At 41.6% G+C, this 25,844-nt stretch overlaps 2 protein-coding genes across 6 annotated transcripts; both read right to left on the bottom strand.

Annotated features, from left to right (window-relative positions):
- Positions 1-1,992: 1,992 nt before the first annotated feature.
- Positions 1,993-10,064, bottom strand: LOC141510016 (T-cell-interacting, activating receptor on myeloid cells protein 1-like). Of its 5 annotated transcripts, none has more exons than XM_074219960.1 (9): positions 9,987-10,064; positions 9,724-9,759; positions 7,178-7,465; positions 6,401-6,700; positions 5,725-6,012; positions 4,351-4,380; positions 4,104-4,199; positions 3,752-3,804; positions 1,993-2,513 (listed from the first exon to the last, which is right to left on the bottom strand). In XM_074219960.1, the coding sequence occupies exons 1-9, from the start codon at positions 10,006-10,008 to the stop codon at positions 2,406-2,408; spliced, it is 1,221 nt and encodes a 406-aa protein (XP_074076061.1). In that variant the 5' UTR covers positions 10,009-10,064; the 3' UTR covers positions 1,993-2,405. The 5 variants fall into 5 exon arrangements, with proteins under 5 accessions (XP_074076061.1, XP_074076063.1, XP_074076062.1 ...); XM_074219961.1 differs by having other exon boundaries at positions 2,438-3,326; XM_074219963.1 differs by lacking the exon at positions 1,993-2,513 and adding an exon at positions 3,252-3,491.
- A 4,826-nt stretch (positions 10,065-14,890) lies between these two features.
- LOC141509935 (3-phosphoinositide-dependent protein kinase 1-like) lies at positions 14,891-24,416 on the bottom strand. Its single transcript, XM_074219830.1, is given in 3 exon segments — positions 14,891-14,962; positions 17,729-17,923; positions 23,328-24,416. Coding segments are annotated over 3 exon segments (1,356 nt in total).
- Positions 24,417-25,844: the final 1,428 nt, after the last annotated feature.

The following is a 25,844-nucleotide window of genomic DNA, read 5'->3' as shown; positions in this document are numbered from 1 at the left end:
TCACAAAAATGGATTATGTAGGAAGGCACAGAAAAATAAAAAGTATCTGTAAAAAAATAAGCTCTAAACATCCTTATAGACAAGAGGTCCAAACCAATCATCATTCAAGGATGACTAAAATGGAAGAGATTAAGTATCATTCATTACTGGAACAGATTAAGTATCAAAAAGAAGCAAAGAAATATAGCATGGTATTTGATAAACTCAAGATTGAAATAAATGAGGGAGAGGCGGCTAGGTGGCACAGAGGATAGAGCACCGGCCCTGGAGTCAGAAGGACCTGAGTTCAAATCTGACCTCATACACTTAATAATGACCTAGCTGTGTGGCCTTGGGCAAGCCACTTAACTCCACTGCGTTTCAAAAATCTAAAAAGATAAAAAAAAAATAAATGAGGGAATGATTCATTATTTAACAAGAAATTGCAGAGAAACTCAGAAACCACTCTGTCAGAAATTAGTTTTGGACTAATACTTCATACCATACATGAAGATAAGTTCCAAATAGATGCACAATCTAATTGTAACAAAGTTATATAATAAGTGAGTCAACAGAACAAGGAAAAAAAATTGACTTTCAGATCTATGGGCCAGATCAGAATAAATGACCAAGCAGGATAGACAGAATCATGGAAAATGAAAATCAACGACATGGATTGCCTCACATGGAATTTTTTTTTTTTAGGTTTTTTGCAAGGCAAACCGGGTTAAGTGGCTTGCCCAAGGACACACAGCTAAGTCATTATTAAGTGTCTGAGACTGGATTTGAACCCAGGTCCTCCTGACTCCAGGGCTGGTGCTTTATCCACTACTACACCTAGCTGCTGGAACATGGAAAATTTTTTGAACAAACAAACAAACAAATGTATCTAACAGAAATATAATAGGTAGGTGGGGCAAATCTTTGCAGCCTGTTTTGATGATATGACACTATTACGATTGGAGTACTTATGCCAGAAGCTTTGAGTTTCTCAGAAAAAAGGGTATGGTATTCTTTGGCTTCTATATGCTTTGTATTTAATTTATTCCACTGATTGACTCTTCTATTTTTAACAAGCACCACATAGATTTGATTTCTGCTTTGTAGTATAATTTGAGGTCTGATATTGTTAGACCTGCTTCCTTCCTCTCTTTTCATTATTTCCCTCATTATTCTCAGTGTATTTTTCTCTATATGATTTTATTATTTTTTTTACAACTATATAAAGTAGGTAGTAGTTTATTGGTGTGGCATCCAGTTAATTTAGGTGACCTTGTCTTTCTTTATTATCCTGCCCTTCCCCTGAGCAATTGATATTTTTCTCATTATTTAAATTTCACCCCCCCCACCCCCGTAGAGTCTATTTTATAATGGAATTCAGATTGTTTCTGTGAACATCTTGGAAGATAGACTTCCAAATATTTTACCCATTCTCTAGTTGTTTTAAAAAGAAATTCTCTTTAAATGTCTTCCTGACAGGTTTTGTAGGTAGTGCATGATACTGATTTGTTTGATTTATTTTTTATGATTTCTGTTAATTTGCTTGCTGATTATTTAAATAAACCATAATATCATTTGCAGAAAGTGATAATTTTGTTTCTCCTTGACCTATGCTTACTTCCTTAATTAATTTTTCTTTTCTTATGGTTATACCGAGTATTTCTAGCACTGGATAAACTAATAGTAACGATCATGGACTTTGTTGATTTGCCTCTAATTTAATTGGAAAGTTTAATATTTTCTGCCCCTTTATCTGAGATATTAGTTTAATTAGATCTTGTTTATGATATAAAAGACAGATGCCTCCATTTTTATGCTTTCCAATATTCATAACAAGAATTTTTCTTGTATTTTATCTAAAATTTTTTCTGCATCTATCGACATGAACATATAATTTTTCTAGTTCTTGATTTGAGTATTATCTACTGTGTTTAGTGACTCCAATTAGTATACTTTCCAAAAAACTATTTTTAGCATAAACAAACATTTTTTTTGTAATTGTTATCCCTTTATTATACACTTTTTCCTTACATCAAATTTAATGTGTCCAGAAAACAATATGATGTGTTTCTTCTGAGAGTCCTACAAAGAAACTGGACTATTGATATTTCTTTAAAATACACAGTAAAAATGTATGACATTGTATCACCTAAATTATGTTTTACATTATCAGTGCATTTCTAGCAATAAGATAATGGTGGATCCAAAGATTTCTGACCTCTGAAGGAATTTCAAAAGTTCAGGGCTCCAGTTACTTTGATTTTAGTCATGCTTGTGAGAAATAAATCACTCATACATATTAAATAAAAAAGGTAAACATGTTTTTTCAATGACTTTTTGCCCTATATCTAGTGACAGAAACAGATGGAATTTATTATTTAAGCCATAAATGTTATAGTTTTATAAGTTGTCAGTAGTGATCTAGTCTAACCCATGCCTGAAGGGCTATTCCAGGTATTATAAATAATAAGCCATGATGAAACAAAGAGGAACATAACTAGAACTGGATTTGGGGAGGATGTCTCTGGAGCTTTCTGCAAAACAAAATGATGGGAGAGAGGTCTAGTTCTGTGCAAAATAGAATGATTTTTTACTTGATCTTGTTAAAGAGTCTGCTAGCCTCTAGTGAGGCTCTGTTTTCTCTGGTTCCTAGTGTGTACATGACTAACTTTGCCCAGAGGGAGATATCTGAATCTTTCTTAGTGGTTGCTTTCTTCTTTTTCCATTGGGAATGTATTTTCAGAGAGATGCATGTTCAAAAGTATGTCACTCCCTGGGGGCCCTCAGCTTTAGAGAACTGAAGGTAAGAGAAATGGATGGGGGAAATGCCATTGAAGGGTGTACAAGGAATAACTGATGGGTCAAAATATGAGAATCCTGTGAAATGGGGGAACAAATATATTTGCGAGACTTCGGATCAAGAATGGGTCGAGGCTACTCAGGATGAGTTTGAATGAATGATTTCATGAAGGAATAAAGAAAATATTTATTAATTACCATTTGGCAAACTTTGAGTTAAGTACTTAGCCTCTAAACATAAAAAATACAGCTCTTGTTCGTGAGAAGTTTACACAATTCATATAGGCAATGTGGGAATGAGAGTTCAATTGTAGGACAAATGGAAAAGTCTAGAAGTCTTAAGGTTTCAGGTGCAGAGAAATAAGATGGATCTTAGGATCCATCAAGGTATTTGTTCAACAGGAGTGTCCCACTACCATTGAGAGGAAGGGGCTAAGTGTCTCTAATGGTCAAAGTGAAGAGGAAATTGTGAATTCCCTCTGAAAAGATCTGTTCTGGCCAGGAAACATAAAGGAGAAGTGGGGTTGATAGAAGGGATGTATTGGATTCTGGTGTGGAAGAGAGAGAAATTAGATCTTCTTGGTCACTAGTTCTCAGTGGTGCCTTCCAAGGTTTTCCCCCTTCCCGTTAGAGTTTGAGGCAACTTTCCAGCAAAAACAGGAAGACAAGGTGGGAAGACTGACAAATGTCCTAGTCCTTCTAGGTCACTTTACCTGTGGGAAAAACTCTCATCAGGCTCCCAAGAAACTAAGATTAAACTTCTTGGGTAGCTAGGTGGCATAGTGGATAGAGCAATGGCCCTGGAGTCAGGAGTACCTGAGTTCAAATCTAGCCTCAGACATTTAATAATGACCTAGCTGTGTGGCCTTGGGCAAGCCACTTAACCCCATTTGCCTTGCAAAAACCTAAAAAAAAAGATTAGACCTCTCTCTCTCACTCACAGGATCCAATCCAGCTTTGCCAGACTACTTACATGTGGTTTTCTCTTTGGATGCTCTAGAATGACAGGAATGGAGATATTGCTACCTATATGGAGAGAAAAGATGAGAGATATGAGTAACTCAGGATGCAACCTCATTATCATTCCTTCCCCAGGATGGTCCCCATCCAGTGATGAAAGTTTCAGTTTGCAACTGGGTGGTGAGACTGTAGGAATTTGGAAAACTGATTGAGTCTCCTTATTGTCCTGAGGTCTCTTCATGACTAGCCTCTTCAGAGAGAGAGAAAGACATAAAGAGTACAAGTTCAAACCTGCAGATTCAGGCTTCAGTGCACTGGTTATTAATTTTCACCTAGAGACTTCAGTCCATTATCCCCATACTCACCAAAATGAATGAGACAGTTTCCTAGTGACACCAAAAAGAAGAGAAGGATAATGGCACAACTGAGGATAATGCAGTGTATATTTCTAAAAATGGAGACTGAAAAGGACAAGATTCAGCCAATTCCTCATGTCCATTCTCCCACCCATTTCCAGGATTGCTATAGATATGGGGTGGATGGTGTACTACAACCCAAAAGTATGAGGATCTAGGTATTTCTCCCACCTCTATGCACTACCCTCAATCTTACCTGTTTCCAGAGAAGATGAATCCCTTTCACCTAGAATTATATGACAATAAATCAATGAACAGTCATTTATAATGCATCAAAAGGAATGTATGACATTGTCTGAGTGTTTTATTTTACTACTAAGAAGGTGAAGCTATAAATAATTTCTTCCATATATGATGTTTCCTTGTTGATTGACCTCTCTGAGGTCCATATGTCTGGTCATGAGATATCTGACTCAGGGGAAAGGAACAGTTCTTGGCTTTTCTCTCATAATTTCCAACAGCTTTTAAGGAGGTTTAGACCAATTCTTAGGCATCTGGTACATTATGGTGCCTCTTTTTCCAAAGCACTTCCAATGTTAATCAAAAGGAAAGAATAGAGGAGAGAAATCTGGAGTAGTGGTGGGGAATTTCCAGGTAGCAGGATATAAATAATATATTCAAGTTGAAGGCAGCTTGGGAAGTATTCCATTGCCACTCTTCTCATATAGTCTAGAAGAAAAAGCTATACCAGGATCCAAAAACCATGAGGAACCTGTTTCCAGAATGTATCCCTTTCATATCGAAACCAGATTAAATGTGGACAAGTCAACCAACAATCATTTAAGGTTCAAAAGGAAAACATTGTGTTATCTGGGGTTTTTTTTTTACTACTAAGGGTGTGCTACTATGAATAATTTCTTCCATATTCAATGTATCTTTATGGATTGACTTCTTTGACATATATATATATATATGTATGTATGTATGTATGTATGAATGTATATATATGCTGAGTTGTGGGACCTCTGATTCAAAGGAAATGAACGATTCTTGACTTTTCTCTCATAATGTAAAACTATTTTATAGGAGGCTTAGACCAATTCTCAGCTGAGTGGAATCTATGGTGCCTCTTTTCTCAAAGTGCTACCAATACTAATTAAAGAGAAAGAATGGAGGAGAGAATTTTGGGGGTGCTAGGGGAGAATTGGCAAGCAGTAGGCTACAAGTATGCTCTTGCTGAAGGAACCCTTGGAAGTGTTCCATTGCCATTCTCTTCACACAGTCTAGAGGAAAAGCTATACCAGGATCCAAAAACATGAGGAATGAGGGCTTTCCCTCAATCTATTCTCTGTCCTTGATCTTATGCCTTTATCCAGAAAAGATGAATCCGTCTCACCTAGAAACCAGATTTAATATGAATAAGCCAACCAACAATCACTTATTATGGACCAAGAGGAATGCATTGTGTTACCTGGGGTTCTAACTCATAATTGGCTACCAACTTGAAGAATTAGCTCTAACCTGAAGACATGACAGAGTCAGACATTACAGACATTTCTTGGCCTCCTCTCACACTGCTCCCACATCCCATTCCCCCATTCTATGGCTCTACCAAGAAGTGCCCCCTCACCAGTCACTAAGACCTCCAAGGCCTCACTGAACATGGATGGGGTGGAATTGCTCCCTCCAGTGTGATGGTGACACCTGTAGCTCCCAGTGTGATTTTTGCTCACAGCACTGATGAGAAATTCAGCCTCATTCTGGCTCGAATCGACTGTCCCAACAGGTCTCTCCTCTCCCTCCTTGTGCAGAGTGAATCTGGTGCCACAGGCAGATGTCTGACAATGGAACGTCACGTTCCCTCCGAGAGAAACATTGGCGCTGGGTCGAACGGTCAGGGAGGGTTTGGTCAGGAAGCCTGGAAACCAAAGCACGAACCACAGACTGGGGTCACACAGAAATCAGTATAAGGGATTTGGAACTGACAAGGTCCAAGGAAGAATCTCCCAGACCATTTCCTAAGTCTCTCTTCCTGTCTCCTCGCTTCTCCCTACTCCTAGAAACTCACTTTCCCTGGAATTCACAAGGAGGAAAAAGAATTTTCAAGGGATCCTTGGATTCTGAATGATGGGACAGTAACTGAAGTCTCCTTCCCATCTCCCTGTACCTCCCAGTAGGACTCTGCCCTAATTCTATCCCTGGAGGGTCCTGAGGACAATAGTCCCTTATAATGCTCTCTCCCAGACTTCCCTTTGTGACTCCCAAACACTCTGCCCTGGGTCCTGGAGCCTGGTGTCCTCACTCACCTGTCACACAGATATTCAGGAACTCACTAGGTTCTGAAGCCCTGGACAGGGCCTTCTTCTCATAGTAAATGCATCTATAGAGCCCTGCATCCTGGACTCTCACAATCTTAAGGTGAAAGTCCACCAATCTCTTTGACTCTTTGGTTAGTTGGACAGGTTCTGGATTCCCCGTCTTTAGTAAAAGAAACACTATAATTTCAGTGGAAGAGCTTGGTGGCAGGATGCACTTCAGTATCACACTTCCCCCTAGGGCCACCTCAGGGCTAGGGTGGACAAAGAAAGTGGGCTTGGGGAGAGAACCTGGGAGAGAAAAAACAAATAAAATAAACAAAACCCCACCAGACCAAGAGACAGAAAAGCTGAGTGAAGGCTCCTTTCTGCTTCTACACATCTATTTGATCTGGGGAATGACCTTGCTCCTCTCTAGATCCAAAATTCTTTTTTTTTGATCTTGGCCAACATTGTCCACTACTCTGAGACTCATTTTGTTTGGTGATGATTGATGACCTTGGAATGTAAACTGTAAGGACCTTTCCATCTTTGAACCTCTCTGATACTACTCTAGCCCCCAATCAAATTTCCAGTCTCATTTCCTATCCCTATATGCCAGATGGGAGCAGGAGACCTTCATCTCCTTCAGCCCCCAATCTTGAAGGGAGACCAGAACTTAGCTGAATATCTCTGTACACACTGCTTTTGCCTCTATTGGGTCACTGATGTTAGGGAAGGAAGGGGTCGATTTGAACCCAGAATCCCTCAAAGGCCACATCTTCTTACCTGTCACCACCAAATCCAGGGCATCACTGGCCACTGACTTCTTCTTTGGGTCCATCTTGTCAGAATAACCACAACTGTAGCTTCCAGCATTTATGATACTCACAGAAGGCAGGGAAAACTTAGCCTCTTTTTCTGCCTGTTGCTCATTAACAGGCACTCCTGACTTCAACAGGGTGAATGTCATCTCTTTGGATGTTGCTTGTCCCATCCAGCAATGGAGAGTCACATCAGTCCCTGGCACAACTACAGGGCTTGGTTTAGCCCAGATTGTAGGTTTACTAAGGAATTCTGGGATAGAAGGACACCAGCAAGTCAGATAGGTGATCACCCTTGACCTTCAGAATATTGGAATACAGGTCCAGGATGGGAAGGGTCATCCTGGGGTCCAGGGCCCCCTCTTCCATTTTACCAGATCTTTTTGTGTTTGTGCCCACAGATTAAAAGCAACTCTGGATGACCGTGGGGACTTGGGTCATACTTGGGGAGAGAGAGGAGGTTGGGCAGCATCATCTTTGAGTCTCTTGTACCTGACTTTGCCTTTTATACTTATTTCTCTCTCCAAGGACCCAAGCTCAGCCCCTTCAGGCCTTCACTTTCTTGTCAGAGAGATAGATCTTAAGCACCCTTGAATAAGTCTCCCAGTTGACTAGAATTCTCTTGACAAGAACCATAGGAGCTCCTGAAGTCCTTGATCTCCAAGCCCTTCTAGCCCTGTGCTCCTTCCAGTCCACACCACTGTCCTCCAGCACCAATTTCCCATGGTCTCCTCTCCAGACTTTTCTTCCACAATCTCCTTCTCAGCCCCCCTTACCAGAGATTGTGTCCCAAGGAACTTCTGACTGGTCCCTTCTCCTGATGTGTGAATGGCTCTCCTAAACCCTCATTGCAGGAATGCCCCTGCCACCATGCTTCACTTTACCTCCTCCTCTCTGGTCACTTCCTTCACAATTACCTGCCTCCAAAGCAGCAACATGCCCTGCGCCTCTCTCTTCCTGCTGTGGAACTGTGAACCATGAACAAATCACCTCTGCCATAGTTACTGGGTGGATTGTGTCCATCTATTCCTTTATGGCTCCATACACCACCCCTGCAGCCTTCTGGATCAAAATACCCTGACCCCGAATCCAAACTCTTCTGTATGTGTTGTCTTCCCCATTAGAATGTAAACTCCATTTGTTTAGGCAGAGTATTTGCTTCTGTCTTATATTCTTCTGCTACAAATTACTTAATAATTGATTTTCTGGAGTGGCTAGGTGGCACAGTGTATAAAGCACCGGCCCTGGAGTCAGGAGTACCTGGGTTCAAATCCTGTCTAAGACACTTAATAATTACCTGTTGTGTGGCCTTGGGAAAGCCACTTAACCCTATTTGCCTTGCAAAAAAAACCCTAAAAAAAAATTGATTTTCCATTTCCATTAATGTTCTTACAGGGATATGTGAGCTAAGATGAGAGAGGGATGTGTGTGTGTGTGTGTGTGTGTGTGTGTGTGTGTGTGTGTGTGTATTCTAAAAGAAATTTGACAACTCCTTCTGGGCAGTTCTGTGAAGACTTGCCCAAGTCACTCACTAGCTGGTTCAGGGCAGATCTCCAGGGAAAGTGGAAGGTCATAGACTTTGGGTCTTTACTTGGTTCCTTTCACTGTGAATTTTCAGAGTCAGGACTGGAATTGAGAGACTTCTTCCTTTTTTTCCCCTGTTCTACCCCTACTTTGATTCCTTTCCCTTTCCTAGACTGCTGGAAATGAGGAAGCTTAACTCCATTTGTTTCCTTGGCTGTTTTCATGCATGTGAGTCTATGTTCAGTGACATGTGCCTGGGGCCCCCCCTCCCAGCAATGTTGCACAGAAATACCAAGGCTGCTCTTCAGCAGGATCTGGGTATGAGACAAGGGAGGAAGGAAGGAAGGCAGAGTTTAAGTCTTCACTTCAGACATTTCCTAGCTATGTAACCCAGGACAAGTCATTTATCTGCCATTAAATTTCTTGGTTTCCTCAGTTGAGTATCAACATGGGGCTGTTGGAATCATATTTCTAAATTGGTTAGTAATCATAATAAACAGCTATTGTTCAAACTGAACCAAATAGTTACAGATATCAGCTCATTTGATTCTCTCAACTATCCTGGATATTAGGAGTCATTGGTATCCCTGTTTTACAGATGAGGAAACTGAGGCAAACGGCTCAAGTTGAGCTAATAGTTAAATCTGACCTCATTTCTTCCTGGTCTGAGCCCAATGCTGTGCTCACTGTGCCCTAATCTGCCTGCGTATTGTCCTTCTGCCCTCATTCAGCAGATTTTAACCGTTAGCTCTGTGCTCAATGATCTCAGTAATATCTGTTGCCCCCCAGATTAGGGGCAGATGGATCTGTGCAGATGTCACCAAATCAGGACCAGAGGCACCAGAGCAAGAGTCCTCATCTTTTTTTGACCTGGACCACAGATACCTTATACTCTTTTGCTTCCATTTTCTGTCCCCAGGATCAATGCAAGCAGCTGTCTATGTTGAGCTGGAAGAAGAGTCAGTGGCATTGTGGCAGAGGACTTACCCATTTGTGCCTTGATTCCCTGGTCCACATACAGCCCTGTAGGAGAGACTAGTGTGAAAGAAGCTTCCCTTCTGTAGTTTCATTTGCCCCTGCTCCACTGAACATTTCATTTTTCTCATCCTTCATCTGATGGTAAAAATCACCTTCCTGGATCCTGCTGTCTGTGGTCAGCCCCTTTCAGTTCCTAATGGACCCACCATTCCCAGGGTATGTTGTTCAAATGCTTTCCCCAAATCCCTTCAGGCCTGACCTCCCAGACTCACAGAGTAAGAGAAAGGACATCATTGTGGCTGGGATGACAGGATGTCAATGCGAGTCTGCTGACTGGTCTCAACTGTAAGAGCAGGACTGTCCAGAGCCAGGGGCCAAGTCCAGGATGTGGCGGCCAGACCTTCAGTCTCCACCCCCTCGTGAATGAAGTCTCAAGTTCCACAAAAAGAACTGGCAAGATTTGTAATGTTTTCACTTCCTCAAATGTTCTGACTCTCAGAGATGTCTCTTTCCTTGTTCTTTCCTCCACATTCTTTTTTCTCAGCTATTCTGAGATTATCACATATGTCCTTACTAGACAGGACTGTACATTTGGAATTAGAATAGGGGTTAGTATCCAGGCTGTGCCATCAACTGCTGTATGACCTTGGTCCAGTCCCTTCACTTTTACAGCTTTATGTATAAGGTATAACAGGCAGGTTTTGTCTGGTTGGTATTTTTTTTTTAGGTTTTTTGCAAGGCAAATGGGGTTAAGTGGCTTGCCCAAGGCTACACAACTAGATAATTATTAAGTGTCTGAGGCCAGATTTGAACTCAGGTCCTCCTGACTCCGGGGCTGGTTCTCTATCCACTGTGTCACCTAGCTGCCCCACTTGGATTATTTTTTGAAAAATGAAGTCTAGACTCTTTTCCTGGTCATGACTTTCAGGCAGTCCAACAATTTTTAAATTATCTCTTCTGGATCTGTTTTTCTAGGTCAGTTGTTTTTCCAATGAGATGTTTCACATTTTTTCCCTGTTTTTAAGTCTTTTGGTTTAGTTTTATTATTTCTTGACTTCTCACAAAGTCATCAGCTTTCCTCACCTCCATTTATATTTGAAGGAATTATTTTCTTCAGAGTTTTTGTATCTCCTTTTCTGTCTGGTCAATTCTGCTTTTTAAGGAATTCTTCTCCTCTTGGACTTTTTAGACTGCTTTATCCATTGGACCGAAACTGAGTTTTTAAGATGTTATTTTCTTCAGCATTTTTTTTGCTATTTCTTTAACCAAGATGCTGACTTGGTTTTCATGATTTTCCCATATCACTCTCATTTCTCTTCCCAAGTTTTCCTCTACCTCTCTTATTTGATTTTCAAAATCTTTTTTGAGCTCTTCCATAGCCTGAGACCAATTCACATTATTCTTGGAGGCTTTGTATACAGAAGTTTTGAATTTTATCTTCTTCTGAGTGTGTATTTGATCCTCCATAGGATCAAAGTAATTATCTATGGTTGAATTCTTTTTTCTTCTGTTGTTTGCTCATTTCCCTTAGACTATGACTTGATTTTAAATCTTTGTTAAGGTGGTGCTCTGCTTCCAGAGTGGAGGATGCACTGTCCCAAGCTTTTGAGAGTTTTTGCAACTGTTTTCAGGGACTGCTCTCCTGGCCTGTACTCTGGTCTGGGGACGAACAGGGAGGAGAGGCCCTACTCCACTATGGCAGTAAAGCTCCTTTTCCTGAGACTGGGGAACCAGGTTGTGACCCAGATCTGAGTACAGGCAAAGCAACCACGTCCTGACTCAGAGATAGCAAAGAGACCTCTGCAATCTCCTCTGAATCTCTTACCATCCATGGACCAAGCCCTAGGGAAATAACTACCACATGACTCCTGCTGGGGTTCTCCCCAGACTTATTCCTGGTTCTCGGGGGCCAGGTCTGCACTGAGACTTGTGCTGGACTGGACTCCCCTCTCATTCTGATGTGACAGAGTTGTTCTTAGCAATTCCTGGGCTGAGAGATCTGGAAATCACCACTGTTGTCATGGACTCAGGTACCCCCAGGGACCCAGGCACCTGAGGGCTGTTTCTGGATGGCTGGGACCCATTTGCTGTAGCATGGCCCAGGCTCCACTTTAACCCTTTCTAATCCTAGTGCCACTCTAGAATTTTCCTGTGAGTTCTGTCACTCTAGAATTTGGCTGGAGTCATGATTTAAAGATAATTAGAGTGGTCTGGGGGAGAGTTCCCAGGAGTTCCTGTCTTCAGTCTGCCATCTTGGCTCTGTCCCCTCTTGCAAGTTTTCTCAGCTAAGAATCCAAAAAAATTCAAACTCCTCCACCTTGTCCACATAACCCACTCTCATTTTACAAATACAACATGGTAATGAACTACTACTTAACTGAAACCTTCTAGTCTAGTAGAGATTCTCAGGACTATTCCTTTATTAGCACGTCCCCTCATCTCAACTCCAAGGTTTGGTTTTCTGATCTTTTCTGGGACTGCCCTTCTCACTTCCTATTTGGTACTGCAGTTTTTCACTTTACTTCTCAAGTAGAGAGGTAAGTAGATGGAATGCAGTCGGTAAGCTTGGAAGACAACAGAATACCCCTTTAAAGAGACATTTAAAGTCCCTGGGATCCTGTCTGATGCTGATTGATATCACCTTTTTTTTTTGCACCTAATGTTTACCTCTGGCTCCAAAAACCTGTAGACTACATAAGAGTCATACCATCTAGGCAGAGGTTAAGAGTAATTACCAGGTTTTGGACCCATTGGTGAGTTGCAGAGAGGATCTATTCCACTCATGTGAAGACTTCCCCTGGTGGAATGGGCAAAACAATTTTTTCCAGTGACCATGAGGGAATCTGAAATAGACACTGTGGAACCCTACCCCCAGGTCAGAATATAATGATAAATTATCCCTGAGAGGAGACCCTGAATTGTAGAGGGGTATTTCCCCCATTCTCATTCTATTTTCTCCAGAATTTCAACTATCATAGAGGAGGGGCCAGCTGAGAGCCTACCCTATTCTTTCCCCAGCTTTAGTGACTTACTGAATTTAGAGAATGACTGAAAGGCAGGAATCAATTACTATGTCCTTTGCCCTACACCAAGCTCTGAGGATAAAAATAAAAGGACCAAATTGTTCCTATCCTCAAGGAGCTTACATTCTGATGGAATAGATAACTCTTAAAGGAGAAAGATGGTCAGAAGTGGGTGTGACACTCTGGGAAGCCACAAAAGACTGAGGGGTATCACCAGACAGTCAATAGATGGAAGACAGTGGTATTCATTTGATAAAAGTTCACAGAGCAGGAGGCAGAAATTATGGGGGAAAGGCAAAGTCAGCCCCAGGGAGGGGGGAAAAAGAGACTAGTGAAGAAGAGGCTTCCTGGCCTTAGTGAGTACCCAGTCATTTGGACAGGAATACTTCTTAAGACGTTCACAAACCACTTCCCTCCCACAGTCTTGGTAGTCCTTAGAGGCATTTTTAACTCTCTTTTACAAAGAAGGAAACCCAACCTTGAACCCTGCTCACATAGACTGGAGCTGAAGGGGAAACCGCCCTTGATCTCTGCTGGGCTCTGAGGTTTCTCCCCCTGACCTGATGATCTTTCAGGACCATGTGTAGCTCATGGGTCCTGCTATTTGGGTTGAATCAGCCCCTCCACATAGGAGTCAATATAGGGCATAAATGGACCACCAGCTTTCACATACTCTTCCATTGAGTAACACAGTGATGGGGGAGAGATTATACACAACCAGGGAGCCTGACTGGATTAATTCCTAATTAAGAGTAGAGGCTGACATAAGGAGTGCAGGAATCAGAGCTGGATTTTTTCCCTAAGGTAGAGATGGGTTGTCACATTTGGGGACTAGAGAGCTGAAGAGTTTGGCTGGAGAGGAGACCAAAATATTGTGGAATCCTAAACCTGGATCCCATTAAGAATCTGCTATCTTTTTCCGATCCACTGGTGTTAAGGCCTGTCTATCCTCTCTTACAGCTTTGAAACTGATTTTTTTTAACCTCAGCTTCACATACTTGTATTTATTTATAATATATTCTATGGCAAGAGAATATATTATATTATAGTTATTTTCCTATAATTTTAACACAAAATACAAATGTTTAATAATATATAGTTTTTATATGTTATATAACATAATATTTGATACAAATAATCTTTATATTCCTCTTAAAATAATTTCATTTGACCCAGCAATTTATAATTTGAATATTCTAGGCCATTGAAATTTATATTTTTATATGCATTATATATATAAATATATTATAGCATAAATGTTTAATACATAAATATATTCCAAAATTTGTAAATATATATATAAATATGTTTAGCACCTTGTCTCAGACATTTCCTTCCTTAGCCTTATTCTAAAACCCCTCACAGTTCAACACCCACTGTAGATTTGAAAATGTTTTTTAATGAATTTATTTCACTAAAGGACTGTATACTAAACATGTGATTTCAGTGATAGAAGGACCTCATGAATCCAGGTGAGGAAAGTCCCACCACTGGTGTAGATTGTCAACTTCTTCATCTCAGAGAGCTGCTTAAAGCCTGCCCATGGTCAGAGAGGCAGTACATGTGAGAGGGGAGACTGGAATCCAGATCTTGAAAGCTTCCAGGAAAGATTTCTAGCCTCTGTGCCAGGCTGATTCTCTAAACTGTTGAGGAGACTAGGGAAGCTCAAAAACCTGGTCTTTTTTGGAGACCATTCTTGAAGCTCACCTGCCCACTGGGTGGGCTTCACACCTCCAATTACCTTATTAAATAGTCCACCTTCCTTATTTAAGAACAGAGCAGGGAGACCTTGTCAAAAACATGGTCAGTTCTCTCTGCATCATTGTTCTACTCTTTATCTAGTCCAAATGGGAGATAATAGGCAAGTGATGACCAGATTACAATCATGAAACCAGAGCTATTCCAAGGTCTCTGCATATGGTGGCAGACTGGTCAGTGTATTGCCTCCGCCTGGGAAGACCCTAGCTGCAAATGGGAAAATGGGGCTGCCTGCCATTGAGGAGGATGTCAACAATGGTCTTATTTGCCAACAATATAACACTTTGCATCAGTGTCTTTCAGCCAATCTTGTTTTTTATTTATTTAGTTTTGCAAGCAGTGCAAAATGTGATGAGCAGAAAGACTTGGGAGCAGGAGGTAGGGCAACAGAGTGATTAAGGCACTGCACTCAGGACCAGGAGGACCCAGCACAAGATCTGCATCTGATCCCTCTTGACTGTGTCACCCTGAACCCAGCCCAGGGTAAAGTCTCCAGGGGCCAGGCTACTCTCCAAGATTTGGGTGTCCCACCTTTTGCCTCTTTTGGGTCCCATCATCCAACAAAAACTTGTCAAAGATTGCATATAAAATTTAATATTTATTTATCACTACAATGTTACCCATATTAGCAATGAGTATTATAATAATAAAATTTAATAATGTAAAATGTAATAATAAAAGAGCAATAAACTATAACTACAAAAATAACTAAAATAAAAGATTTATCTTTTTCAATGGAAAAGAAGAAATTGTCATTTTTAATGTGAACACTGAGTCTGCTTTTTTATTTCAGTGCCTCTATATTTGGTTTGATAGAGATTGTAGTGACATGAAGACTATTTTCAAGATACACATCTGAAAGTTACATACTAGCAAACTCCACAAAAGATGTCAGGAACAGGACATGTTCATGAGATGCTATATATTTTTCTTTAGGTAGGAATAATTTATAATGGTCCAATGAAGATACCTGAATCAATTGTCTTTAAGTTGCATTATCTGATTGCAACTTTCAAGTCTACTGTCCAAGTGTTGATGTCAACTGAGAATGGAATGGCAAATATACTGAAATAAAGTTGGTGTTTCTAAAATCTTGAAATTTATTCTCAAAGTCTTGCACCAAAATAGCAATTAATGCTGCAAATTTTTCACTGTTTTCCTTGCTGTGTCAGACTGTTTCAAATTAAATGAAGGTGTTGTTCTTCACCTGAGATTGTCACAATTTCAGTTTCATTTCAATGCTGTCACTGTTTGAAACATAGCATTTATTCATTGATTTGATTTTCGCCTCAGAGATGCATGTTTAGTTCATTTAATTGAGCAGTGATGTACACTAAAAATGCTAAATCAGTCATCTGATCCTCATTTTTAAATTCAGGTGCAGATTTTCCTTTATTTTTTAGGTTTTTGAAAGGCAAATGGGGTTAAGTGGCTTGCCCAAGGCCACACAGTTAGGTAATTATTAAGTGTCTGAGACCGGATTTGAACCCAGGTCCTCCTGACTCCAGGGCCGGTGCTCTATTCACTGTGTCACCTAGCTGCCCCCAGATTTTCCTTTGAAGTCCTTAAAACACTTCATTTCATTTCTCAAATGGGAGAAAAATTTAAGCATTTTACCACTATCTTATGGCAGTAAAATTCAGATGTCTCCATAGCTGGTTTCCAAAATATTCAGAAACTCATAAAATGGGCAGATGTTTTATCTTTTCATTCTTATAAAAGTTATTATTTTAATGACAATGTTTATATTTTCATGTTGTTGCACACAAGCTATCGATGCAGTGAAACAGCACAAATCACAAATTACCAATCTTTTTTGCATCTTCTTCTATTAGTCCTTCCTTCTTTCCAACCATAACTGGCACAGTGCCAGAGACTATCCCAGATACTGTCAATGGTTAAAGAAAATTCTGCTAATTTTGCCATCACTGTTTCATATAAACCAAGAGTCTTAGTCATGTCCTTCAAGGTAACTAAGAAAGTCAGTTCTTGGGGAAGCTAGGTGACACAGTGAATAGAGCACCGGCCCTGGAGTCAGGAGGACCTGGGTTCAAATCCGGTCTCAGACACTTAATAATTAGCTAGCAGTGTGTCCATGGGCAAGCCACTTAACCCCATTGCCTTTGAAAAAAACCCTAAAAAAATTTAAAAGAAAAAGGAACTCAGTTCTTCAGACATACTAAAATAGTTGCTGTTACATCGAATAAATATGACCAGTTGGACTGTACCTTTGGCATCAGAGCTTTCATGGAAAGCTATTGAATAAAACTTGAGATTTCAAACACTTTCCACTGCATTTCACTATATCTTACACCTAATGATTGTTTAATATGATCAACTTATTTTACAAAAATCAGATTTTATTTTCAGGTCAAATTATGTCTGGTACACTTTCAATATATATTTTATTTTATTTTATTTTATTATTATTTTTTTAGTTTTTGCAAGGCAATGGGGTTAAGTGGCTTGCCCAAGGCCACACAGCTAGTGTCTGAGGCCAGTGTCTGAGCTCAGGTACTCCTGATTCCAGGGCCAGGGCTCTATGCACTGTGCCACATAGCCGCTGCCAAGATATATTTTAAATAAATTCACTGTCAATAAATGGCTATGATTTTTTAACTTACCCTTAACTTGACTAATGATTTTGCTTCAGAGTTCATTTTACAGATTAGTGTTCCATCATCACCAGATCACAGTCTGAGGTGCATCTCCTTCAATCCACCTTCAGACTCCGCAGCAATTGACTGTCTGTGACTATGGTTTCGAGTGGTGAGGTGTTAGTGAACTGATGTATTATATCCCTTCTAGATAACACGTTTTAGAACCAACTAAAATAGATATGAACTGAATCTAAGTTCTATGACAGAATGGAAGCTTCTTGAGAGCAGAGAAGGCTTTGACTCTCATTAGAACCTAAATTCTTGGAAGATAGAGGTTGTGGTGTTTCTTTGTTTTACTTCTGTAGGTGTTCGGCACAACAGTTTTTCAGAAAGGTTGGCATCTAGGAATACCTTAATGGGCCCTTGCTCCCTTGAGGTTCCTCCCTCAGTTTTAAGAGGCTTCAATGAGAATGCAATACAGCAGATCTAGGAGCAATCTAACACATTTACTTTGTTCAAGGGACAAACCTATACTGGATCTTATACAGATGCATTCATGAAATCTTATCAAGAAGAAGGAGGGTAAATAACTTATCAGGACCACCTCAGACTATAAAAATAACAAGGACAAACATGTTCTTCCTGGGAAAGAAATATTTTCAGTATTAAATGATTGTTTACAAACTGATGCCATAGGTTCCCAAGAGCCTCCTTCTCTTCTTCTAATAATAGTCTTTTCTCTTCTTCAGAAAATTCTAGGTCCAGCTTCAAAGACTTTTCATCCAGTTGATGAACGTAACCACATGATCAGTTGGAGTGAATTTGGCTCTGCTGCAGCCAAGGAATGGGAAGAAGATGATGGTGCAATTAGTTTTGGAGAATGTCCAGATTTCCAAAGTCATTTTCATCTTCAAATGTAAAGGCTAAGGATCCAGTGACCCGTGGAGCTGTCTAGAGATGCAGATCATCCCAAGTGATGTTTTCAAAGAATGAATGACCTTTCAAGGCTCCCCATTTCTTCACAGTCTAATCTGTTTGTGAAAGCTATAACCAGAAGTTTTCTCACAAGGTCCTTTAGTTTGGCGAGAATTGTTCTGGGAAATTAGATGTTAGCTTGACGATCTCAAGGAATATAAGCCACTCATTTCCAACTTGGAACATGCACCCTAGAACCACATGTCTGAATTCTTTTTTTATTGTTCGTTTGAATTTTACAATTCTCCCCCATCTTGCTTCTCTCCCCCCACCCCCACAGAAGACAGTCTGTTAGTCTTTACATTGTTTCCATGGTATACACTGATCAAAATTGAATGTGATGAGAGAGAAATCATGTCCTTAAGGAAGAAAATAAAATATAAGAGATAGAAAAATTACATGAAAAGATAACTTTTGTAAAAAAATTAAAGGTCTTTGATCTTTGTTTAAACACCACAGTTCTTTCTCTGGATTACAGATGATATTCTCCATTGCAGATACCCCAAATTGTCCCTGGTTGTTGTATTGATGAAATGAGCAAGTTCATTCAGGTTGATCATCACCCCCATGTCGCTGTTAGGGTGTACAGTGTTCTTCTGGTTCTGCTCATCTTGCTCAGCATCAGTTCATGCAAATCCCTCCAGGCTTCTCTGAATTCCCAACCCTCCTGGCTTCTAATAGAACAAATGGTGTTCCATAAGATATGTATATCACAATTTGTTCAGTCATTCCCCAATTGATAGACATTCACTAAATTTATAATTCTTTGTCACCACAAACAGGGCTCCTATGAGTATTTTTGTACAAGTGATGTTTTTACCCTTTTTTAAATGATCTCTTCAGGGTATATACCCAGGAGTGGTATTGCTGGATCAAAGGGGATGCACATTTTTATTGTCCTTTAGACATAATTCCAAATTGCTCTCCAGAAAGGTTGGATGAGTTCACAGATCCACCAACAATGCATTAGTGTCCGAGATCTCCCACAGCCCATCCAACATTGATCATTGTCTTTTCTGGTTATATTGGCCAGTCTGAGAGGTGTGAGGTGGTACTTCAGAGATGACTTAATTTGCATTTATCCAATCAGTAATGATTTAGAGCAGTTTTTCATATGACTATGGATCTCTTTGATTCACACCTCTGAATTCTAACGTGCAACTATGCCCAGGAGGAGTTCCAGGACATGTCATTGGCTCTACCTATGAAGGAATTCGTCCTGGCAATATTTTGGCCGATACAAAACCTGCAAATTGAATGTTCTTGATGTCTTTTAAAAGGATGTTTTGGGATTTCAGGTCCCTGTGAATAATGTCCTGGGTCGTGCAGGTATTCCAGAGTTGCCCCTATCTCTGCAGAATAAAAGCAGGCAGCAAGGTTCTTGCAAAGGCCCCACTTTCTCCCCAAAGCTCGGGAGAGCACTATTTTTGGTGTAACTGAGAACAAAATACACTTTCTCCTGGTCCTGACAAGTGAAGAAAAGCTTGATAAAGAGGGCATGGTCCAAGTAGGCCAAGAATTCAAGTTCACTGGCAGTATATCGTTCCTCCTCTTTAATGAGTTGCTTTTTTTTCCCTCCCGGACTTTAATTTCCTAGTCCCTGGAAATTGCCACCTCCTGGCCCAAGACCATGGAGGAAAAAGCTCCTTCCCCCAGGACTTTGTCCAAAGCGAAGTCTTCGGGCTTCTTGCTTCAGTGTTGGGTCGGATGCAGGTCTTCCCGAGGGGTGCTGGGCCCAGCCTTGTCGGTAGTGGAGTCCGTGGGAGGTCCCCACAGGTGTTGTTCGAGCGTCAGACTGCATGGTTAGGCAAGGAGATGTGAAGACTGACAGGCTCTAGCTTCTAGCTGAGCACTGGGACAAGACTGCCTCCTGGACCTGCTGGCCAGTCTGCCTCCACAGGTACCACTCTCGAAGTCTTCCCTCTTTCCAAGTTGGAGAGTTCGAAGCCCGAGATCCTCAAGACTATGAGGCTGTCAGAGATTGGCCCCAATCCCCCAGCTCCACGGATTATTTAACTATAGTAGTTTAGTCTAACCTCTCCTTTTCCTTCCCTTTCTGCTTTCCCTTTTTGTTCCTTCCCTTGTGCTGCCCCACACCTCAGGTGTCTGACCTGCAGTAGAGCATTCCGAACTTGTTTGGTTTGATCAGACACAATCGGACACACTACAGCTTGAATCTAACATAGTGAAGTCATTTTGTCCTTTTTTCAGAACCAAGGACAGCAACCAACTAACCAACTATTCACGACCAAATGAACCAGCTCACTCCAGGCTTGTTGAATGAGCAGGTGAATAGATGTCTGACCACCCCTATCACCATCCAGTCTCATTTGTCAGACTAGTTTTTATTTTTTGGTCCGGAGATCTGATTGTGTTTGAGAAGGTAATTGCCCCAAAGGATTTCCTTTCCCTAAGGCGAAAAAGCGCCTCCATCATCTTCTTAAGTTTTTGACAGCTCCTGAGGCATGAGGTCGGAGGCGTTATTCCATCCTCTTTTTGCTTCTGTCTCTCCTGGAACTATCACAGGCCTGGCACACAGTACACAGATACTTAATTTAATAAATGTTTGCCAACCAACTGATGGATACATTTTCTTCCAGGGTAGAAAGTTACCTCCACCTGAAGCAACTTTTCAAAGGCTTTGTCTTTCAAATTCAGAGAGAGGTGCCCCCAGTGTTTGCTGACTGGACAAAGAGAATGAAAGTTTCTTACAGACACCAAAAGCTTCTGAAGATTTTGCTTTTCTCCTGGGTACCTAGTAGTCTAGAGCTTAGCATCAACTAAGGATTTAATTTATTTTACTAATTTATTAATTAATATTTGTTCATTTATTAATAATTATTATCCCATTTGACCATCACCACAACTCTGGGAGATAAGGTGTTATTATTATGCCCAATTTGTAGAAGAGAAAGCTGAAGTAGACAGAGGAAGATATTTGCTCTGGTTCACAGCTGAGTCCAAGTTATTTCTTGGTTCACAAGTTAGACTTAGCTCATATCTTCCTGTCACCAGGCCCAGTACTCTTATCTAGCAGGGCCTCTTACCCATATTTGGGTCTTGGACCCCAACTTCTTTGACAGTCTGGGCAAGTCCCTTCTTAGAATTAGTTTTCAAAACTTAAAAGAGACAATTGCAAAAGAAATTTTATATATCTATATCTATATCTATCTATCTATCTATATGATCAAAATGTTTTTTTAAAACCCAAGATTGTGTATCCAGGTTCAAAAACCATGGGAAAATCACCCAGTGAACCATAGTAGTGACATAGTGACATGATGATTTCCTTCACTTTCTAAAGAAGACCATGACATCAGGAGGTGATGCCCTGAAGAGCCTCTGAATAGGATTTGAGTGAGGAGGGTACTAAATCAACAGCCTCACTTTCTCCTGCAGAGTAATCTGTATCTAGAGGCCAGATAGGAATGAGGACTAATGGAGAGAGCCCTGGATTGGAGGCAATCAGGGTTAAGTGACTTGCCCAAGAGTGTCTGAGGCTGGGTTTGAACTCAGATCTTTCTATCATCCGGGCTGGAGTTCTATCCACTGTGTCCTCTTACCTGCCATAGTAGAAACAGCTTGAACACAGCCAAGAAAATGTTTCCTGGAGAAGCTTAAGTGGAATGAGTGGGAGGCCCATCTCTTGGTTTGAGATCCTGTCTTCATTTCTTCCTTGTGCCCTTAGGTGCCTCCCTGGAGTTCCCTTTTTTCATTAGACAGACTTGATTATTCATCATGTCCCTTTTAGCCCTAAGGCTCCAGGAAAAGCCTTACTTAAGTGGCATCTGTGAAGGAGACAATCAACCTTGGGATAGGTGGGGAAGGAGGCCTTCCACCCATTGCTTTGGCGCTTCTATTCCCCAAGCTAAGTACCTCTCTCCCTTTTACTTTGCCATCCATACCTATGCTGCCACCCTCATCCCTTCAATCTACCTTCAGACTCCTTACCCCTTAATTTCCAGTAAGGGTGTTAACAAGTGGAGAGGTATTATCCTTTCCAGATGACATGCTTTAAAAGCAGCTAAAATAGATATGGATTGATAATAAAGTTTTGTGACAGAGTGAAATCTTCCTGAGGGCAGGGAATGCTTTGACTTTCATAATTATACAAACTCTTGGAAGGTAGAGGCTGTGGAATTTTGTTGCTATTGTTTTGTTTCTGCAGAGGCTTAGTCCATTAGTGTTTCAGAAAGGCTGGCATTTAGGAAACCCTTAAAATGGGCTCCTTGTTCCCTGGAGTCCCTCCCTCAGTTTTAAGAGGCATGTAGTTTGTTCAAGGGGCTGTGTTAAATGATGAGGATATGAGAGGTTAAAACTGTATTGGAGTTTGGTTCTTGTCCTTTATTATAGAAGAATACCAAAAAGGACATCACTATGTTTGAGACAAATGACTGTGTCTACTGTGACTGAACAGCTCACAGGTCAAGTACAAAGAGTCCATGGGAACACCTGGAGTGGGTACTTTCAACTTAAGTAAATGTCATATTTCCTTTGAATTTCTTCAATTCTGTGTTCCTCAGAGAGTACGGCTCTCACTGTTGAGGGCACACCATGCTGGGTGGTCTTGTGCCACCTATGCTGTACAACCAGTTCCAAATTACTGGAGCTTAGAATCTAATGGAAAACTCAATCGCCAACTTTAGAGAGTTATATATGCCAATTATTACTGGATGAATACATTCATGAAATCTTATGGAGAAGGATGAGGGAAGATAACTTAGGAGGAGCACCTCAGACTCATAATAACAAGAAACAAGGTAGAAGGCAAAAGTTTATTTCTTTCTGACACACACATATAATAGGTAGAACAGGAATAAAATAACAAAATAAAAACCAACCTTCAAGGACACCTCAAATAATCCCCAGGCTTCAATCATCGAGATAGAGACTGATGGAGGATGAGGTATAGGAAGGACAAAAGCATCTCTTCCTAATGTTCTTGACTTTGGGCAGTTGTGGGCACCAAGGTTTTTCTCCTTTCTAAACTTTGCTGAGAGCAGCCACATAATAGAGGTGAGAGACTGCAAGGAGAAGCAACTGATGACTACAAGCAAACATGACCTTCCTGGTAAACAGGCCTTTCCTTCAAAGAAGCCCTTCAGTTTGTGAACTGGTCCTATTTGTCAATATTAAATGATTGCTTACACCTAAAAGCATGGATTTTCAGTAAACTCCTTTTCCAGTATGAGTCTTTTCTTTAGAACACGCCTGATATACAGTTCCAAAGACTTTTCATCCAGTTCAGGAATGTAGCCAGACAACCTGGTGACCGCTGGGGTGAGCTTGGCTCTCCTCCAAACAAGGAATGAGAAGTTGAAAGTGGAATTAGGCTCTGCAAACTGTCCAAGTCATTTTCATCTTCAGAGGTGAAGACCAAGGATCCAGCGACTCGTGGAGGTGTCTGGAGATGCAGGTTGTCCCAGGGGATGTTTGCAAAGAATGGATGGCTTTTCAAGGCTCCATAGCTCCCCATTTCTTCACAGCCTAATCGCTTTGTGGGATCTGTGACCAGAAGCTTTCTCACAAGGTCTTTTGCGTTTGGTGAGCATTGTTCTGGGAAGTCATATGCTAGCTTGAGGATCCTATGGAAAGTCAGAAGCAGATTTCGAGCTTGGAAAGCATGCAGCCCTGCTACCAGGTAGTAGATGACACACCCCAGGGCCCACAGGTCCGAACTCTTGCACGCACTTTCCTCCATGAGGATTTCCGGAGACATATAATGAGCCGTACCCACGAAGGAGTTGGTCTTGACTTTCTTACCACGGGAATGCAATCTTTTGGCCAATCCAAAGCCTGCAATTTGAATGTGCATGTCGCCATTTAAAAGGATATTTCGGGGTTTCAAGTCCCTGTGAATAATATTCAGGCCGTGCAGGTATTCCAGAGCCGACACCATCTCTGCAGAATAAAACCGGGCGCAGGCCTCGTCCAAAGGCCCCACTTTCTCCACAAAGCTCTCGAGATCTCCATTCCGGGCGTAGTTGAGGACAAAATACACTTTTTCCTTGTCCTGAAAAGAGTAGTAGAGTTTGACACAGAAGGGGTGATCCAAGAGGGCCAGGATATCCCGTTCCCTGGCGACACAGCGGACTGTCTTCTTTTTGATTTGCTTTTTCTCCAGAACTTTAATTGCGTAATCCTTGGAAGCTGCCACCTCCGGGCGCAAGACCACGGTGCCGAACGCTCCTTTACCCAGAACTTGGCCCAAAGTGAGGTTTTCCGGCTCTTTGCTCCAGTGTTGGGTGGGATGGAGGTCCTCTCTAGGGGTGCTGTGCCCAGCCTTGTCGGCTGTAGTGGGGTCCAAGGGAGGCCTGGAGGGCGGTGCTCGATGATCAGGCTGCATGGCCGGTCTAGGAGATCCGCACGCTAGCTTTGAAATGAGTACCGGGATAGCACTGGGTGGGGGACCTCCAGGCCATGCTAAGCCATTCTTGAAGTCTTTCCCCTCTCTCAGTTCAGCTGCTCCAAAGCCGAGATGCTCAAACTTTCGAGGCTGTCCAAGAATCTCCTCCAGTCCCAGGGCTTATTTAAGTCTGGAAACTTGGCCCAGCCCTTTCCTTTCCCACCCGGTTTCCTCCTTTCCCTTTGGATCCCTCCCCACCCGCTTCACGCAGTTTCCTCGGCCCTCCCACCTCCAGTCCTCTGTCGCTGACCGACCTGTCATCTCCAGCTTTGCACACCTCCGAAGTTCACACCTCAGTTGTTCCCAAGGACTGTTTGTGCCAGACCGCTGAGAGACCTTTGGGAGCTCCTATTGGTCTGATTAGTCACAGAAAGACAGACTGTAACCTGCCTCTGCCATAGAGATGCCCTTTTGGTCTTCTTCCATAAGGAAGGACAAGAAGCAATCAAAGTCTCTTCCTAAAACCAATCAGACCCAACTCAGTAAAGGCATGTTTAGGTCATTTTAACGTGGAAAGAGCGGGAGAGAGCGAGAGAGAGAGAGAGAGAGAGAGACAGAGAGAGACAGAGAGAGACAGAGAGAGAGAGACAGAGAGAGAGAGAGACAGAGAGAGAGAGAGAGAGAGAGAGAGAGAGAGAGAGAGAGAGAGAGAGAGAGAGAGAGAGAGAGAGAGAGAGAGAGAGAGAGAGGAGACACAGGGCAACAAATGCAATAGAATTTTAAAAGGAAGCAGATGTTTATTAACTTGTCCCTAGTAGGGACAGGGCACAGACCAAGGAAGGAGCCCCCTATCCCAACCAGAGTCTTCCGACTCTCATCCTGGAACTCATTTCCTTGAACTCCTGGGATAGGGAGTGGGGTCCGGTCTGCTAAGAGCTCTAGGAAATGGTATTGGTCCTAGCCAGATGTCGCAAAGGGACGGGGAGGTAAACAGGAGAAATGGGTTGGATTGCTGGGAAATGGTAAAAATCACTGAGTCATTGAACTAAGTTGTAGAAACCCAGACCAATAGGAAGACAAGCAAACAACCAGAAACTGTCAATATTCTTTTGCATTTTTTTCCTGTAAGGGTTCCCTTGTAAAATGAGGAAAAAATGACGTTCACTTAGAGAACAGAAGGGAGGGTGTAGATAAGGGACCCTCAGAGCACTTTAGTCCACCCTTTCTTTTCTAGAGAAACTGAAGCTCCGAGGGGGAAGGGGAATTAATCTTTTCAACATCACAAAGTTCTTTCGTATAAAGTCAATGGGACTCTTTCCACCCTGTCACACTCCCTCAAGACAGCTACGACCTGGGGCAGACAGAGAACAATTGTGCTAAAGCTGCTCAGTGCTGATGACATTATTCTCCTCCACCACTCCCTTCTCC

This window comes from Macrotis lagotis, chromosome 1, assembly GCF_037893015.1.
Source record: "Macrotis lagotis isolate mMagLag1 chromosome 1, bilby.v1.9.chrom.fasta, whole genome shotgun sequence".
Taxonomy (NCBI): Eukaryota; Metazoa; Chordata; class Mammalia; order Peramelemorphia; family Peramelidae; genus Macrotis; species Macrotis lagotis.
Note: the sequence above shows the minus strand (reverse complement) of the source record. Positions and strands in the feature narration are given on the sequence as shown.